At 30.4% G+C, this 18,193-nt stretch overlaps 3 protein-coding genes across 3 annotated transcripts; all 3 read right to left on the minus strand.

Moving 5' to 3' along the window:
- Positions 1 to 2,875: 2,875 nt before the first annotated feature.
- LOC124825580 (uncharacterized) lies at positions 2,876 to 3,533 on the minus strand. The gene is made up of 2 exons (XM_047298225.2): positions 3,255 to 3,533; positions 2,876 to 3,124 (listed from the first exon to the last, which is right to left on the minus strand). Exons 1-2 carry the CDS (start codon positions 3,430 to 3,432, stop codon positions 3,036 to 3,038), a joined length of 267 nt encoding a protein of 88 aa, XP_047154181.2. The 5' UTR covers positions 3,433 to 3,533; the 3' UTR covers positions 2,876 to 3,035.
- A 1,878-nt stretch (positions 3,534 to 5,411) lies between these two features.
- Positions 5,412 to 6,155, minus strand: LOC124825587 (uncharacterized). Its single transcript, XM_047298235.2, has one exon. The coding sequence runs from the start codon at positions 6,060 to 6,062 to the stop codon at positions 5,709 to 5,711; it is 354 nt and encodes a 117-aa protein (XP_047154191.1). The 5' UTR covers positions 6,063 to 6,155; the 3' UTR covers positions 5,412 to 5,708.
- Positions 6,156 to 11,965: 5,810 nt separating this feature from the next.
- Positions 11,966 to 14,930, minus strand: LOC124825588 (heat shock cognate 70 kDa protein 2-like). The gene is made up of 2 exons (XM_047298237.2): positions 14,611 to 14,930; positions 11,966 to 13,999 (listed from the first exon to the last, which is right to left on the minus strand). The coding sequence occupies exons 1-2, from the start codon at positions 14,822 to 14,824 to the stop codon at positions 12,258 to 12,260; spliced, it is 1,956 nt and encodes a 651-aa protein (XP_047154193.2). The 5' UTR covers positions 14,825 to 14,930; the 3' UTR covers positions 11,966 to 12,257.
- Between the last annotated feature and the right edge of the window lie 3,263 nt (positions 14,931 to 18,193).

The following is an 18,193-nucleotide window of genomic DNA, read 5'->3' on the forward strand; positions in this document are numbered from 1 at the left end:
AAAAGAGAGCAAACTTAATGCACAATAATCAACTATGCTTAAAAAGCAACAAAAGAAAAATATGCGAAAAAAAAAACAAGTACCGAAAGCACGAAATAAAAGATGTCTTTTGAACTAATTAAAAGACATGCAACCACCATTTTAGTAAACTACTATCATTATTTAATGTTTTTAACCACAATTTTCGTTTTAGGTATGTAACTACTGTGTATATTATTAAACTTAGAAATTTTCCTTCCATTAAAATCTCATCGAACCGTGTTGTGTGTATGAAAAACCATGAACACACTTGTCACTTTCTATTTTCTTCATCTCACTTGTTATTACAATATTATTCACATGTCTATCGTATATCGAGTATGTACATGGATGAGTGAACAACCACAGTATTGCAGACATGGTTTTGTTAGAGATCGCAAATTGTAATAGAGAAGGTAGGTGATGGATATTTACTACGGTTGACGAGGTTTTGAATTCGATCATTCAATTGACATGCAACTATTACCAGCTGCAAGCTACCAATTCTGGAACTAGTTTGAACATGTAAGATGGAGCTGCTGCCATCTGCACACCTTTTAACTGGGCCTGCCCAACCTCTTCTATTTCATTCAAAACTTCACCAAACTCTGACATTACTATTTAATATTTAAAGCAGTGGTACGTATGTAGTAATAACAGTACAACCTCTAACATCTTTCTCTCCTAAAATCATGAATGATTTTGAATAAATAAGAAAAAATTATTGAGAAAAGTGTCTCTTGAAGGAATCTCCGTTAAAATTTTCCCTTTAATATTTGACCCATCCTTGTAGTATTCACTGTTATAGGAGGGATACGCGTGAGGAGGATCATCAAAATCTGGAATAGTTCCTCACGGTGATTTTAATGGAGATTGCAGTGGACCAGCAGTCTTAACTTTCTTCTGTTCTTTGCTACATAATTGATTAGATATTAACTGTAATTGATTACACATCTTATGACAAGTGAATGAAGTTAACTTACGTAACAAAAGGAATTCAGATAATGATGGACTTTTTATTACAAAATTATCAATCTCTTATGTGTATTGTCAAGGAAATGTATCAACTAATGCAAGAGATTCAATACGAAAGAACATATGTTTAATATGAATTAGGATATATTAACAATTTTTTCATAATAAATTAGGTGTCCCTATTTTATTGTTCTGAATATTTAAAATGGACTAATCATAAATTATTTCATAGATTATTTCATAGATGATTGTAAAAAAGTTATAAAAAAAATGGTTAGAAAGAGATTTTCCGTTTAATATTTCAGAAAAGCGTATATACATTATTGTTCTTTAATTTTAGATTTATAGATTTTAACGTTTCCTTTTTTTTAATTTCTCTTAAAAGTTGTTTCATCGAACACATTTCTCATATCTAAGTTTGTGATTATATTCTGTCTTCTACTATTATGTTATAATTATAATAAGATTGTCTTTTATTTAGTTATCATATATTATTATATACTTTCACTTATTATATGAAACTTTCTCTTTCTATATGAGTAAATATATAACCAAGCTTTTTTCATGATGTAATTAGCTTCAATAAGAACTTTGTCAAAATATATACATTATTAATTAGAAACAACTTCAAAGTAAGAGAAATTGTGTAACCCTTATCAGAAATTGTTTAAAATTGTCTCGAGCATGTGGAACATCAGCATAACAATTATGAATTTAATAATAATTCACAACAATTATTAATTTGAAATTAAAATCACAGACAGAAAATAGAAAACGTGATTGCAATCCCATTATTTAGTGGGTTTTTAAAGTCCATTAGACAAAAATCTAATACAAAATATTATATTATCAAACTTTTCTTTTACTTTATGTAGGTTTTATTATTCTACATTTCTTCTAAAAAAATTGTAATTTTTGTTTAATAAACTTATATTTATATTATAAAATAAATTTAGATCAGGGTCTTATTATTAAAATTTAATGTTATAAATTTAATATTTAGATAAAGAATTTTATAAACTCTTGTCCAAAAATCGTCTGAATACGATTTCTTTTAGATAATTTCTTAATAAGAAAAAGGTAAAAAATAATTAAACCCTTCATAAAGTTGATAAAATGCTTTGAATTTATATACTATGGGTAGGTACTGGAAAATCTCCAAATGAATGCTCTTACAGACTGATCTATATGACTTTGTTTACTCTCTTTGTGGCTTAATTAAGAACTCAGACAACACCAACCTATTCAAAAGAGATATCACCAGTTGTTGGCTATGGATTGAATCACGTTGGACCACCCTATATATATATATATATATATTGCTAGAATCTCCATGGAGGAAGAAAGACGAGAGCAGAACATTCCCCCATTCAAATCCACAAATAGTGATAATTAATCAGTATTTTGAACTACGCTTGCTATAATAGTAAGCAAGTAATGTGTAACTCGTTTTGTCTATATATTTTAGGAACCTTCAAATGTTTTACCTATAAGTACATTTGGTCCAAACTATTGCTGCTATGGCATTTACCATACATTCATAAATAATGGTAAATCCCAAATGACCCCCTATTAATTCTTGCTGAAAAAATTGCAGTACTGCATTCAATAGTCAACACCATTATCTGTTATCTTTTAAGAACTGACGGACACCCACAAAAACCAGATTTTTTTTACTCTGATATGTCTCTATGTAATACGTGTATATGTACAACAAAAACATGTGGCTATAAAGCTAATGCATGGCCCCCAATTAACTGAGACCTTTCCGTACGAAAGGAAAGGGAAGTTTCATAAGTGTAAGTATATATATATATATATATATATATATGAGTCGTAAGGTTGATACTTTAATTAACACAAATATGAACATTAGAAGACATTCAACTTACTCTCCAATGGTAATAAACCTAGCATGCTTGCACGATTAATTAACAACACGAACATAAATCATAAACACTCTAGGAAATCCAAAGACTAGGGTAATCCAAAGAAACATGAAGAAACCATATGCATGTATGCATGCATGAATGGTGGTCAACTCAAGGATGAGCACCACCGCAGCCAACTCCATTACCCGTGCCTCCAAGTCCACCTATCCCGGTAGTGCCGCCACCTAGTCCACCGCCACCTATGTTGGAAGTCCCACATCGACTAGAGATAAGGTCAAATTATAATATATATAAGTGAGGTGCAAACCTCACCCTACAAGCCGGTTTTGTGGGGTTGAGTTAAGCTTAAAAAACCCACTTTCTAATAACCTATTCCAGCACCAACTCCTCCAAAAGGTAGTCCGTTGCTCCCAATTCCGGAGTAACCACCAATGCCACCATACGTGATGAAGTTCTTCTGATCTTTGAGAGCAGCATCGCTGGGTACATTTCTGGCACTTGTGGACATAACCAGAGCAAGAACCATCACCAAGACACAACACTTCATGTCTCTCTCTTTGTCTCACTCCCAGACACTAGGAAATGTTTGAACTCTCCTTCGGTTACTCTCAGTGACTGTGTCGTGTGTGGAAATTTGGAGAATGTGTTTTTTACGGGGGACAATGAACTAACCTGCAGCGAGGGGCAGTTGAGAATGGTAAATGAAAATTTAATGTCATCTACACTCTTGCCGTGCTTTGGATTGGATCAAGATCTTCTACAGCTCATTTTTTGGAATCTCAACCATTATATATATGTATAGAAATAAGAATCTATAGGTGGAAGATTGAACTCCACACTACCGGGAACTTTTTGTTGGTTTGACTGGTTAATTATTTTAAGAAAAAAAAAATTGTAATAAAATCATAATTTATAATGTGTTTGCTTGAATGTTAGAGAAAAATGATGGTGTGATATCATTACTTTTAATAGGATTATCTGATTTACATGAAAAATTAAAATTTTTGCATAAAGTTTTCTTACACATCTAACACTTAATAAAAAGATAATAATTTTACTTTTGAATCGTCTCGAATAATTTTAAATTTTAAATTTTAAAATAGAAATATGATATAATTAATGTTGGATGAGTGTTTTCTAATATATATATATATATATATATATATATATATATATATATATGTATGTATGTATATATATATATGTATATATATATATATATGTATGTATGTATGTATATGTATGTATGTATGTATGTATATGTATGGTGTGTATAGTGAGTTTTACCATCATCAAATCTAATATATGCTTAATTTTTTTAATTGTTAGTTATTTTATAAAAATAAAATAGTATGACACTCGTAATAATTTGGAAATATAACAACTATAGTCTAATAACATGCATTTTTGTAATGATTATGTGGGTTGGGATAATAATTTTAGTGGATTAGATGTGAAAGAATTTTTTTTTATTTAATTACTTTTTTACATCTTGATTTCACACTGATCTCATCGATTATATTGAGTGTAAATATTCACATAAATAACAAAATTTAAGTGGTTTGAAAAATCTTAACATGTACTCTTGAAGTTTGAAACACAGAAAATTTACTTAACAAAATATTTTCTAACATTCAAATTAATAAAATTGTTTGAATAAGAGAAAATGAATATAAGAATGAGTGAGTATTTTTTGAAAAATAACAAAAATATATTTATAAGGTCTTTCAGTCTTAGGATCCATGATATAAAATTAATAATATAATATTAAATGATATCAGTAAAATAGACTACGTTTACTTGATATAATAATAATAATAACGGGCCGTAAATAATAATACAATACAATTGACGAGATTTTCAATTTACTTGGAATATTGTATAACTGTTTTACTAAGACGAAAGTTGATAGATCTTGTTGAGCTTAATTCCTTAGCACATTTATTTGGTCAAATACAAAATATTGAATTTTTTTATCATTTCCTTAAATTGTTATATTTTTTTTTCCTTTTTTTAATCAAGCAGTGGTAGTTCCGAATCATACTAAACTTGATTTCCTTAAGAAAATCCGATTTTTGAGCTCAAACAGTAATGATATTTGACACTCTTTTATTTTATATATAACTACATATATTTTTATTACTTTATTTTAAAATTTTATTTATATTTATTATTATTTAAATATAAAATTTTATTATTAAAATGATTTTTTAAGTGTCTGCTGAAAGAAAAAAAGTAGTCGCAATCTTGTATTAGACATTTCTATATTCGTAAGCCATTTGCACATATTTGGAATATAATAGTCACGTCAATCCAATAATATTTCTTTACATAATCTAATAATTAACTTAGATAATTACTAAGAAAATAAAGAGTAGAGATAAGGAGTTTAGTCGTATTTTGAAGTAAATTGATTAATTACCATATAGTATATGTAAAGTATTCTAAAACTGAAATTATTTATTTTTAAATATTATTTAGCACACACGATCTTAAACATTTGAAAGTTGAACCAGGAAGTGGAGGTAAGCAAATAGAAAGTTGAACTCATATTACTTGGAAGCTAAAATGAAATGTTGCAACTATGAAAGAACCACGTATATATACGAGTGCTATGGTTGACAGAAAACCTAAACAAATGAAAGATGGAATGACACGTTACAAGATACACTACTCTTTTTCACTTTCCCAACACGTGAAACACTAAACTGCTGGCTGATGAACACGCACATAAACAACATTATTTCCTGAACGAAAACAAACACTAGAGTCATCCAGAAGAACCCTTGCATGCATGCATGCATGCATGCACTTTCAACGATCTCAAGGGAAAGGAACAACACCCCCACCAACGCCGTTTCCAATGCCGCTTCCAACGCCACCACCAACACCGCCACCAATTCCACCACCGGTACCGCCGAGTCCTCCGATTCCACCGATGCCAGTAGTGCCGCCGAGGCCACCACCGAGTCCACCACCGGCGCCAAAACCACCTCCTATTCCAGCACCACCTCCTGCAAAAGGTAGTCCATTATTCCCAATTCCGGAATAGCCACCGACTCCACCGTAGGTGATGAAGTTCTTCTGGTCCTTGAGACCAGCATCAGTGGGTGCGTTTCTGGCACTTGTGGCCACAGCCAAAGCAAGAACCAAGAACAAGACACAAAACTTAGCCATGTCTCTCTCTCTCTCTCTCTGTTTGACTCCCACACACTAGGAACACACAATGAGTAGTTGCAGTCTCCTTTGGTTACTCTGAGTCTGTGAGGTGAAGACTTTGGAGAGGTTGTTTCTTTATAGGGGAGAAAGTTAACTAACGGGTGAGGGGCAGTTGAGCATTGTAAATGAAACTTTAATGTCTTCACAGAGCCTTGCTGTCATCAGACACGGTGTCCCAAATTATATTTAAGACCATTTTCCTACCCTGCCACATTCGTGCATGAATCAATTTTTCCTATGGGACACGCTACCCTCACTCTGTCAAATCATTTTATACCATTTTTAAATTTATATTTCGATTTAATTCACTTCTGTAAAATTGATGTGTAAGAAAAAAGTTGATTTTTTTTCATCCTGAGAAAGTAAAAGGGGCTGATGATGAATGGGAAGCACCAGCAATGGTGGTGAACTGAAGGCAAAGGAAGCAGGGACATATTATAAGCGATGTATTACAACATCGATGTTTGGAACAACTTAGATCAATGATATCCATATATGATAAATGGTACTAATTTAACAGAGTTTTAATTTTAATATGGATTTTTGTGTTAGACTTAATTCAACTTGAAGCAATGCATTTGTTTTCGCTTTTTCTTCTGTCAGAAGTGGCAAATATATTTATGGGAAATTTTACATGTAAACTTTTTAAATTTTATACACCTTTGTAGTATCTAATAAAAAGTGATTTTTTATTTTTTATTTCATTTATTTCAAATTATTTTATATATAAAAATGTTATTTTGTCTGTATTGAGTAAGTATAAAGAAGAAAATGGAAGGTTTGTGTATTAGCCAGAAACTTGAAAAATTGAGCTGGCTGAAGTCTTTTATGATTCATGCTGTATTAAGTGGCGTGTATACGCGTCACAAAAAATTCATTTTACTTTGTTTTATTTTATTCTTTATCACCTCATTTCTTATTTATTATTTATTATTTTCTCTTTCCTCTTTTGTTTTTACTTTTCATCCTTATCTTGTTTTAACTCGTTTGCAGAACACAAAATAAGATGTATATTTATCTTCCCCACATCGAATAAGAAAAAAATATAAGAAAAATATTAAATTTACACCCAAAATAGGTGTACAATTAGATAATAGACAAAAACAATATATAAACATTATAAATATAAATGATATATTAGGAATGAAAAAAAGAAGAAGGTCGAGTTCCCTTTGTGGAAATAAGTTATAACATTCATGTTAATATTTTTTTGTATACTTGTAAAGAGTATTTTAAAGATATTAATTATATCTTTATTCGTTTACTCGTTTATATATATATAGATAGATAAATAGATAGAGAGATAAATTGATAGGTGAGGTTATTGTAGAATTTTAATTTATTGAATCGTAAAAATAAGGTTTTGGCCTTAATAGTCATTTTCAAGTTACTCCCCTAATACAATTAAAATTTTAACTACTAGAATTGTACATACGTGATGGGTTGAGGACTCATGTACAATTTAAACACGAGGGACTAAAATTATACAAACAAAATATTAGAAATACCGAAAGTGAAATTAAGCTTACAAAATAAATTACTTTCCAAACAAATACGACATAATAAATGGCAATTTCATTGGTTTATATTATCTTACTTTATTGGGAATATCACATTTGCAAGAATACTGAACTGTTTCATTTTTTTAAACCAGCTTATGAACTTTTACGCAATGTATTTTTAACAAGAGGAATTATATTTATACTTTAATCTTTATTTTACATTTTAGTATAAAGATATTTCTTAAATATAACATATATTGCATAGTAGAATAATATACAGGAAAATAAGTTCTCATGAGTGACAAAGACTGTGAACTAATAATAATAAACAATGAAAACGTAGATAGACAGACAATAAAAACGTATTTGTGTTGTACGGATCCTTTTTGTCAAAATACATAATATTAATGCATTGGAGTTTAAATAAAAATAAGGGGTGCAACTAACAATATTTTCTTTTGACAAATTAACTAATAAAATACCAAAATGATGGCCCAGGGTTACAAAATCCACAATTTCTTTTTGTGTCTTCATATTTTCATCTTGCATCTCAATAAATATTAAAATCTCCATTTTACCCTTCCGGTTTATGAAATGAGACACCGTCATAACTGTGAAGAGTGCACGAAGAAATAACCACCAAAAGTCCCAAGGCTTCAATTTTAGCCCCACAACTATATTCGTCCACTTTCAATAGTAAATTGCAGGGTATTTCTTCCAGCACCATCAAATTTCTTCTTCACCCCACCAACCGGATTTTGCTTTCCGGAACAAACTAGACAAATTCTGGAAATATCTTTCCTGAAGTCATTCACTCCACTCCTATTTTGGATCAAATTTTCTGAAAACATATGGAGTGCAGGAAGAAATTTGATGTGATGCATGAAAAACCTCACTAGATTGTAACCTAGACTTGCAAACAAACAACACTAAGGAATGTCAATTATTATTATTAACTTTTATTTGAATTTCAATAATTAAATTTCTGAAGGAATAAATTAAAAATAACTATTGATTTCAAAACAAATTTAACTTTGAGATTATACTATGTGAATATTAACCTTGAAATTGGAAGAGGGGTTTTAACTATTTCAAGAAATTGAAATACATTATGTAACATCTTATTAAAATAGTATAAACACTATTAAGAAATTATCACAAGATCAATACAATAAAATAGTTTAACTCAAGGAATATATATAAAATATTTATAAAGTTATCCAAAATAACTATAAGTCAAACTTTATATACAATATCAAAAGTTATAGTTCAGGGACTTTATCTTGACCTAAGACATTAACAAATTAATCTTGTGTGTGTGGTAAGATGAAACTCATTTGCAATGGCTCTACAGAACAATAGAAGCTATCACAAGTGCATAACCTGTCAATTTTTGACATCAATACATGTATCTGATAGGTGAAGTCTTGAATGAATGATTATATATCTTAGAATTTGTTGATATAACTTTGTATGTGTTAACATCTATATTTTTGTTGTATGAATGCTCTTTTGATAAATTAATTTATCTTTTTATCTCTGTTTGTTTGTATGTTTGTATGTTTGTCTTCTTATTTGTAATCATCACCTTAATGGTATGAACATATAGGGATGATGCTCAAAGATGCTAATTTTTTGTTTATATCAGTCTTTAAAAGACTCTATTACTTATTTTTATTTAATGTAATAACATTCTTAATTTTATAAGATTCTTGTATGTATAATTTGGTATTATAATTATATATGAATAACTTAAATAGTATCCTTTAAGTTCTTTGAGTATGAATTAATTAAATAGTATCCTTTATGTTTTTTGAGTTAATTGTTCTGTGTATTAGATGCATGATGATTTTATGACAGTTGAATACTATTAAAAATTGGATCTTACGTGGAATGACACATTAATTAAATTATGAATTTAGTTTTTTCAATAATTTTAATCTAAAATACTTTTTATCTTTGTTTTATCATTTTTAACATTAAACCGATTGCAGTTAATAAAAACCTAAAAAATAGTTGTTAAAACATTTTTAAATTTAACATAAGTTTTTAAATACTGAAAATATATATGATTATATCTTATGAACTACAGAAACATCCAAACCTTTTATTTTCTGAGAAGCATGGGGGAAAACACTGTTATGTTGATTTTGTTTTATTTTTTAAAGAGAAAAAAACAACAAACAAAGAAATTAGAAAACTTTTAGGCCTACCCTAATACATCTAGAGTGTTTCATCCAACGCCTCCAAGATCTCATCCTACACCTCCAAAAATTTCACTTTTAACCTTATGACATCTCATCATTATTCTACACCTTTAACTTTATAGAAAATTTTATTTTTAATTTTAATAAATATATTTTTATTTTCTTCTTTTTCTTGTTAAAAAGACTCTATATCACCTTAATAATAATTAAATTTAAAATTTAAATATTATTTAATATAATTTTATATTTTAATAATTATTAAAATATGATTTATGTTATAATAATAATTATATTAAAAATAAAAAATAAAATAATTAAAAATAAAAATAATAACAAAAATTAAATTATATTAAATAAAATATTTAATATACTTAAATATATTAAATTATATTAAAATATTAAATTAAATTAATTAATTATTAAAATTTAAATAATAACCAAAGTTTTAAAACAGTTATTTATCAAATAACAAATAAAATTATATTAAATAAAATATTTAAATATACTAAATTATATTAAAATATTAAATTAAATTAAATAATTATTAAAATTTATATATAAAATAAAATTTTAAAAACCATTCTTTATCGGATATGGATATATCGGATATCTGTATCCGACTAACAAATTTTTCAAAATTTTGTTTTTTTAAAATTTTAATAATTATTAAATTTAATTTAATATTTTAATATAATTTAATATATTTAAATATATTAAATATGATTTTAAGTATTATTTTTATTTTTATTTTTATTTTTATTTTAGTTATTATTTTTCAATTTTCTTAATAGAACTAATTTAAAAATATAAATTATATTTATTAATTATTAAAATATAAAAATATAATAAGTACATATTATAATTTTTATTTAAGTTTAATATTTATTAAATTTTAAATAAAAAGAAAAGTATTAACATATTTTATAGATTTTAATATATAAATAAGCTTTTTAAAATTTTCATTTTTATTTAAAATTTAATAATTATTTAATTTATTTTAATATTTTATTATAATTTAATATATTTGAATATGTTAAATCAAATTTATTTTTATTATTATTTATTATTATTTATTATTATTATTATTATTATTATTTTATTATTTTGTTTTTATGTTTTTAATATAATTATTATTATAATATAAATTATATTTTAATAATTATTAAAATAAAAAATTATTTTAAATAATATTTAAATTTTAAAATATAATAAATTAAATTATTATTAAGGTAGTGAAGATTTTTTTAATAAAAAAGAAAAGAAAATGGAAAAATATGTATTAAAGTTAAAAATAAAGTTTTGAAAAGGTTGGAGGTGCAGGATGATGATGAGATGTCAGAAGATTAAAAGTGGAATTTTTGGAGGTACAGGATGAGATCTTGGAGGTGTAGATGAAACACTCTTACATTTAACCCATGTTTCAAGGTAGTTTTCAAATGGCTCTTTCACTTAGTCGTTCAACGTTGTTTTACTCAAGATGAACCATAAGAGACAAGATATGTATCCACTTGAAGACTGTTATGTTTTTTTCCTATTAAATTCCATCTCAAGACTGTTGAGTTGATTTGTATCTAACATAAAAGTTTGTTAATAATTTATTGTAAATTTAATCCTAAAATAGTGTAGCCAGTATAAATAATGTATTTTATAATAGAATACTTAAAAATAGTAAAGCATTAAGCACACCTTGGGCATATAAAAAACTAATTTGTCATATCTCTTAAAAAATAAATAACAAAAAATGAAAAACTTCCTAAAAATACTTTTCAACCATCCATATTTCAGATGCAGACTAACGTGTGAGATTCCATCAATAATAAAAAAAAAATTATCAGCGTAATAGTTATCACCTAATTAAACATTGGTTTAAACGTAATTAATAGGTAATTACTATAAAAACCAAAATGATTTCCAAAGATCCAATTTCCATTATAATATTATTAATTTGATTTCAACTCGAGTTATGAAAATAGTTCAAGACTTGAACTTCTGTATTTTTGAATTTCAAATGTTGATTAAACCTTACAAAATAAGGATTTTACAAAATAAAAAGACAAGTATATCAATTTTGTGAGCGACTTAATGAACAATTTAGAATTATCATCATAACTAATAAACTATACAGAAAACTTTCAAATTCATAGCCAAAAGATAGAGTGAAAAACATGATTAAATAAACGTAAAGTCCTGAAAACATCACATAACACAAATGTTAACATAACAAAATAACCTAGAATAATCTATGTATCTAGATAGTTGAGTATCCTCAATCTAGCCATCTAAAAACATAAACATAACATAATGTTTCGAGCAAGGTACATGTCCAGACGGGGAAAATAATTAGTATCCAATGCAAGAAGAATAATGCAGTTAAATCCAACAAAAAAACATCAAAATAAGTTCTTTCAAAAAAAATAATTTAAGTGATGGAAAGCAAATATGATTTAGTCGACTTCCTCAATCTTGGGGCCAGCGCCACTTCCACCAGAAGGAGTATATTCATCCTCTGCTGGAGGAGCACCGCCCATGTCTGGACCGGCACCACCCTGGTACATTTTGGCAATGATAGGATTGCAGACGCTTTCCAATTCCTTCATTTTATCCTCAAACTCATCTGCCTCTGCAAGCTGGTTGCTGTCCAACCATTGGATAGCTTGCTCAATTGCATCCTCAATCTTTTTCTTGTCAGCAGGATCCAGTTTGCCACCAATCTTGTCATCCTTCACAGTGTTCCTCATATTGTAAGCGTAGTTTTCCAAGGCGTTCTTGGCCTCGACCTTCTTCTTGTGATCTTCATCCTCGGATTTGTACTTCTCAGCCTCTTGAACCATCTTCTCAATATCCTCCTTCGACAACCTACCCTTGTCATTGGTGATAGTGATCTTGTTTTTCTGGCCAGTGGTTTTATCTTCAGCAGAGACGTTCAAGATACCATTGGCATCAATGTCAAAGCACACTGTAATTTGTGGAACACCCCTGGGAGCAGGAGGAATGCCAGAAAGTTCAAATTTGCCCAACAAATTGTTATCTCTGGTCCTTGCTCTTTCACCTTCAAAGACCTGGATCAACACACCAGGCTGGTTATCAGAGTATGTTGAGAAAACCTGTTCTTTCTTTGTTGGAATTGTAGTGTTCCTAGGGATCAGGACAGTCATCACACCACCGGCGGTCTCCAAACCAAGAGATAGAGGAGTAACATCAAGAAGGAGAAGATCTTGAACCTTCTCATTGCCTTCACCACTTAAGATCGCAGCCTGGACAGCCGCACCATAAGCAACAGCCTCATCAGGGTTGATGCTCTTGCACAGCTCCTTTCCATTAAAGAAGTCCTGGAGTAGTTGCTGAACCTTGGGAATTCTGGTAGAACCACCAACAAGGACAACATCGTCCACGCTTCTTTTGTCCATCTTAGCATCCCTCAAACACTTCTCCACTGGTTCCATACATTTTCTGAAGAGGTCCATATTGAGCTCCTCAAATCTGGCACGAGTAATGGTGGAGTAGAAATCAATTCCCTCGTATAGAGAATCAATTTCAATAGTAGTCTGAGCAGTAGATGACAAGGTTCTCTTCGCCCTCTCACAAGCAGTCCTCAACCTTCTAAGTGCTCTGGGGTTTCCACTTATGTCCTTCTTGTTCTTCCTCTTAAACTCTTGCACAAAGTGGTTCACCATCCGGTTATCAAAATCCTCTCCTCCAAGATGGGTGTCACCAGCTGTGGCTTTCACCTCGAAGATGCCCTCCTCGATAGTAAGTAAAGAAACATCGAATGTCCCACCACCAAGATCAAAGATCAACACGTTCTTCTCACCCACACTTGATGCTTTCTTATCAAGACCATATGCAATGGCAGCTGCAGTAGGCTCATTGATAATACGCATGACATTGAGACCAGCAATAACGCCAGCATCCTTGGTAGCTTGACGCTGAGAATCATTGAAGTAAGCAGGGACGGTAACAACAGCATTCTTCACTGTAGAGCCCAGGTAAGCCTCAGCAATTTCACGCATCTTCATGAGCACCATCGAAGAGATTTCCTCAGCAGCAAATTGTTTCTCCTCACCCTTGTAGTTAACTACAATAGTTGGCTTATCGGCAGGACCAGCAATAACCTTAAAAGGCCACAATTTGATATCACTCTGAACAGGGGCATCGGTGAATCTACGACCAATCAACCTCTTTGCATCTGTGATTCAAAAAATGAGCTTAAAAATTAGACATCAAGTACATCACTAAATGCAAAAAAAACCACATACTTCAGGCAAACTGAAGCCAGAAACTTAAACGTATCTAAAATAATTCATCAAAATTTCCAAGTTAAACTATCACTTAATCTGTATAATTATCTCCTTTCTAATTTTTAGTTCATATAGATGGCCTCCTTTTATATTTAAATCTCCGTACTTGTTCTTTATTCAAATTTCAGTTCCTCTAGTTGTTCACATTTTAAGTATTACTTTCTACACAAGAAAACTAATCCGATACAGATCAATTTTATTCAACTAAGTGTTCTTCTTAGGTAAGAGTGACAAAAGACAAAAATTTTACGACATATGTACAGACAACAAACCTCGGATATTTCTCATATGGAAACTAAAATTAGAAACAAATAGAAAAAAAAAAGGTTAATAAAGTAACCGAATTTCTACAGCGCCGTAGATCTAAAAAACAGGAGTTCTTTTTGTGCACATCATTATCAGATATAATAAATAAACAAATAAATAAAAGAGAAGCACAAGTCTATTCATTTGCAGAGTAAAAATGTAGAACAAAAAATGTGTGCTTAAGAGATGTTACCGAAGACGGTGTTGATGGGGTTCATGGCGACTTGGTTCTTGGCGGCGTCGCCAATGAGACGCTCGGTGTCGGTGAATCCAACGTAAGACGGCGTCGTTCTGTTGCCTTGGTCGTTGGCAATGATTTCAACGCGGTCATGTTGCCAGACCCCGACACAAGAGTACGTGGTTCCGAGATCGATTCCGATAGCAGGACCCTCACCTTTCCCAGCCATTGTTTTTCAGCGTGTGTCTGAGACAAACAAGAGATCTAAAAGGAAGGAAGAAAATGAAAAACCACAGCGACAACACCACTGTGATTCAAGGGAGACCTAAGGAGAAGGTGATAATTAGCTTATATAATTAGGGTTTGAAGTCCTTCCAGAATCTTCTTTCAGTCCCAGAAGTCGTTGCCAGTTGGCTACACATAATTTTCACGTTTTCAGATCTGATTTTTTCTAAACAGTGGGCCCTTAACGGGCTCGACTCTCTTTCAGCCGACCCAACAAGTCCACTAACAACTTTTGGACTTATTCTTGTACCTCACAATTTTCCATTTATTCTTATTTTCCTTCATGTTTATTATATATTAAATAAACAAATATGTCGGATTTTGTAATTTGGTGTACAGTTTGGATCTAACCGGTGTTTGGATTAAAATTGGATTTTGTAACTCAATGGACATTAACATTGTGTTCGCTTTCTGTAATTTAATGTACAATGAGATTTGGTGAAACGGATTAGCAAATGCGTTTTGCATTTGAACCCAAAAATTTGAAAGCTAGTGAGAGAACACGAATATGCGATATTAGCATATGAGCCAATCTTCCTTCATGGAAGGGGATTTGTGAGTGATTCATGAATTTTTACAAAAATATATATTGTTTAACATTACTATTACACCATTTTTGGGATGCTTGTTCATGCTTCGTTTGGATTAAGATGTACTTAGTGTCGTGATTTTACAATATAAGAGGCAAAAGTTTGAGTCATAAAATCCCAACAATCTCCTCCTTAACTCAAAGTTAGCATATTGAGAGGTGGGGTTTTTTTAGGTCCTTTGACATCATGCAGTTTGTTTGTTGCTCTCCAAGATTTGTCTTTTGGAACCACTCCGAAAGACCTCTTACTAAGGGATGTATCTCATGTGTGTATTTTATATTTTATTTGATGTGGAACTTTGTTTGTACCCAACACTTCGAAACACATCACGTGAGAGAAGATATGTGCACCTCCAATGGTGGCAAAAGGCATGGTGATAATGGAACTCGAAATAGGTAATAACATGAAGAGCTGTGTTGAAAGGGAACGCGGTTTTTGTACGATGGAATCGATTCTATGAAGCTTCTGTGTGTGGGAATTGATTATAGTATTATTTTGGGTTTGAGTTTGTTTTGAAACCTCGTAATATATAATAATAAGAATCATTCATGCATTATCATTATTATTATTATTATTATTATTATTATTATTATTATTATTATTATTATTATTATTATTATATATAGAATGGATTTCAATATATTATTATTCAAAACACTAATATATAATAATATAATTATATAATTATGGACTTTGGTTATAGCTTCATAATATATGATAAAAATAATAAATCATAATAATAATAAATAATAATAAATAATAATAAATAATAATAATATTTTAAAAAGTTAATTTTAATTATAAGGTTAAAACTATAATTTTATTTTTAATCTATTAGAATTTTATTTGTTTATCTATCTCATTATTCAAATTACTTACAAATAAACTTTACTCTCAAATTTATTTATAAGTTTTCATAAATTTCATTTTCAAATTGACTCACTTTCATCTTAAGTTTCTTAAAAAAAAAACACACAAATTTTAGTCTCAAATTTATCCATGAAACTTTTGTTCCTATATATATATAATAGTACATGTAACAGCTTCAGATCCACGTATGTATGTGTGACAGTAAACCAGGCATAATGTCATTCACCAACCCATGTTTCTCATGGGAAGTAGTTGTCTTCATTGGCTAATATGCTTTGGAACATGGTTTTATTTACCCACCACTTGCTTCGTCAAGTTATTAATAATTATTAACCCACTATATAAACCATCCCCTCTTGCATAATTGCATCCTAATAAATAATGACTATAATGACATATGGAGTACCACTTTACTGGCAGAGGGTCTTTCTGCTTGGTTGCTAAAGTTGTGTTGAAATGTGATGGAGGAGTTAATTAGCGTTATATATGCAAGGTTTGATAGGAGTGGGTAGGTGAGCATGACGTGCATCACCAATTGCCATCTTAATGCAGGAAGATATTGGTAGGTTGCATTTGGAGTATGCATTTTATACCCATTTTCAGTTCATATTACAAATCAAATTGATTTTCCATCATACATCATATCATCTCCAGCCATTTTCACCCTTCACCTTTTATCATTTACCTCTACATTGCACTCTCTTACTTTCAGTCCCTTCTACATCTTTGTTGGCATGCATATGATTTTATGAAGAATGTTGTAGTAAAAGATGTCAACGTGATGCTCCTTTATGTAATGGTGAAAATTGAAGCATTGCATACCAAAAGGAAGAGAAGAAATGATGGCAGTGGAACGAAGAAAAGAGGTGGATGCTTGCACAAAAGAAGGAAAGAGGAGTAAGAATGTGAGAGGAGTAGGATGGTCGCACTGCCCCGCAAATTTAGGCATTTATAAAATGAGGGATTCTCTATTTCCTTTTACATCTCTATTTTACGTATTTGTCATTCATTTATTAAAATTAAATAAAAATTAGTGATCAGTTAATGATTTTCTAATCATCAACAAAAAAAAATAACGCATAATAATTATTATTTGATGAAATAAATTTTTTAATAAAAATTATATATTAAAAACAAATTTAGGAACAAATAAAATAAAATTAAACAAAAAAATATAGATGTAAAAATTAAAAAAAAAACAAATTAAAAAAATTAACACACTAGTAAAAAATTGGGTTTTTACAGCGCACATTATGCCACGGTTCAACGAAAACCGCAGCATAATGGTGCGCGGTGGCAGTTTTGTAAATAAATCGAACATATATGTCGCGGTTCTGCTCCAAACCGCGGCATATACTCCAGTCAACCATTGCCTTTGACGCCACGTATGAATAAAAAATTAAATAACAGAGTATATGCCGCGGTTCTCTGAACAACCGCGGCATATACCCTGCCAATTTATTGCAGGTGCTGACTGGGTCAGAGAATTTGAAAAGTTACAGGGGGTATATGCCGCGGTTCTCTGGGCAACCGCGGCATATACCCCCTGTAACGTCTCAACTTCTCTGCCAGTCAGAGAATTTCAGAAGTTACAGGGGGTATATGCCGCGGTTGCCCAGAGAACCGCGACATATACCCCCTGTAACTTCTGAAATTCCCCAGAAGGCAGTTGGAGAGACAGTTGTGTTGAGCACGTTACAGGGGTATATGTCGCGGTTCTACGAGCAACCGCGGCATATTCTCCTATCTGAAATTAATTTAATATGTATTTGAAATATTTCGAGGTATATACCGCGGTTGCCCGCTGAACCGCGGCATATAGTTTGAATATAATTTCAAAAATGCCATTTAGG

The sequence above is a fragment of the Vigna umbellata genome, chromosome 5 (genome assembly GCF_029865625.1).
Source record: "Vigna umbellata cultivar VRB3 chromosome 5, Vumbellata_1.0, whole genome shotgun sequence".
Taxonomy (NCBI): domain Eukaryota; kingdom Viridiplantae; phylum Streptophyta; class Magnoliopsida; order Fabales; family Fabaceae; genus Vigna; species Vigna umbellata.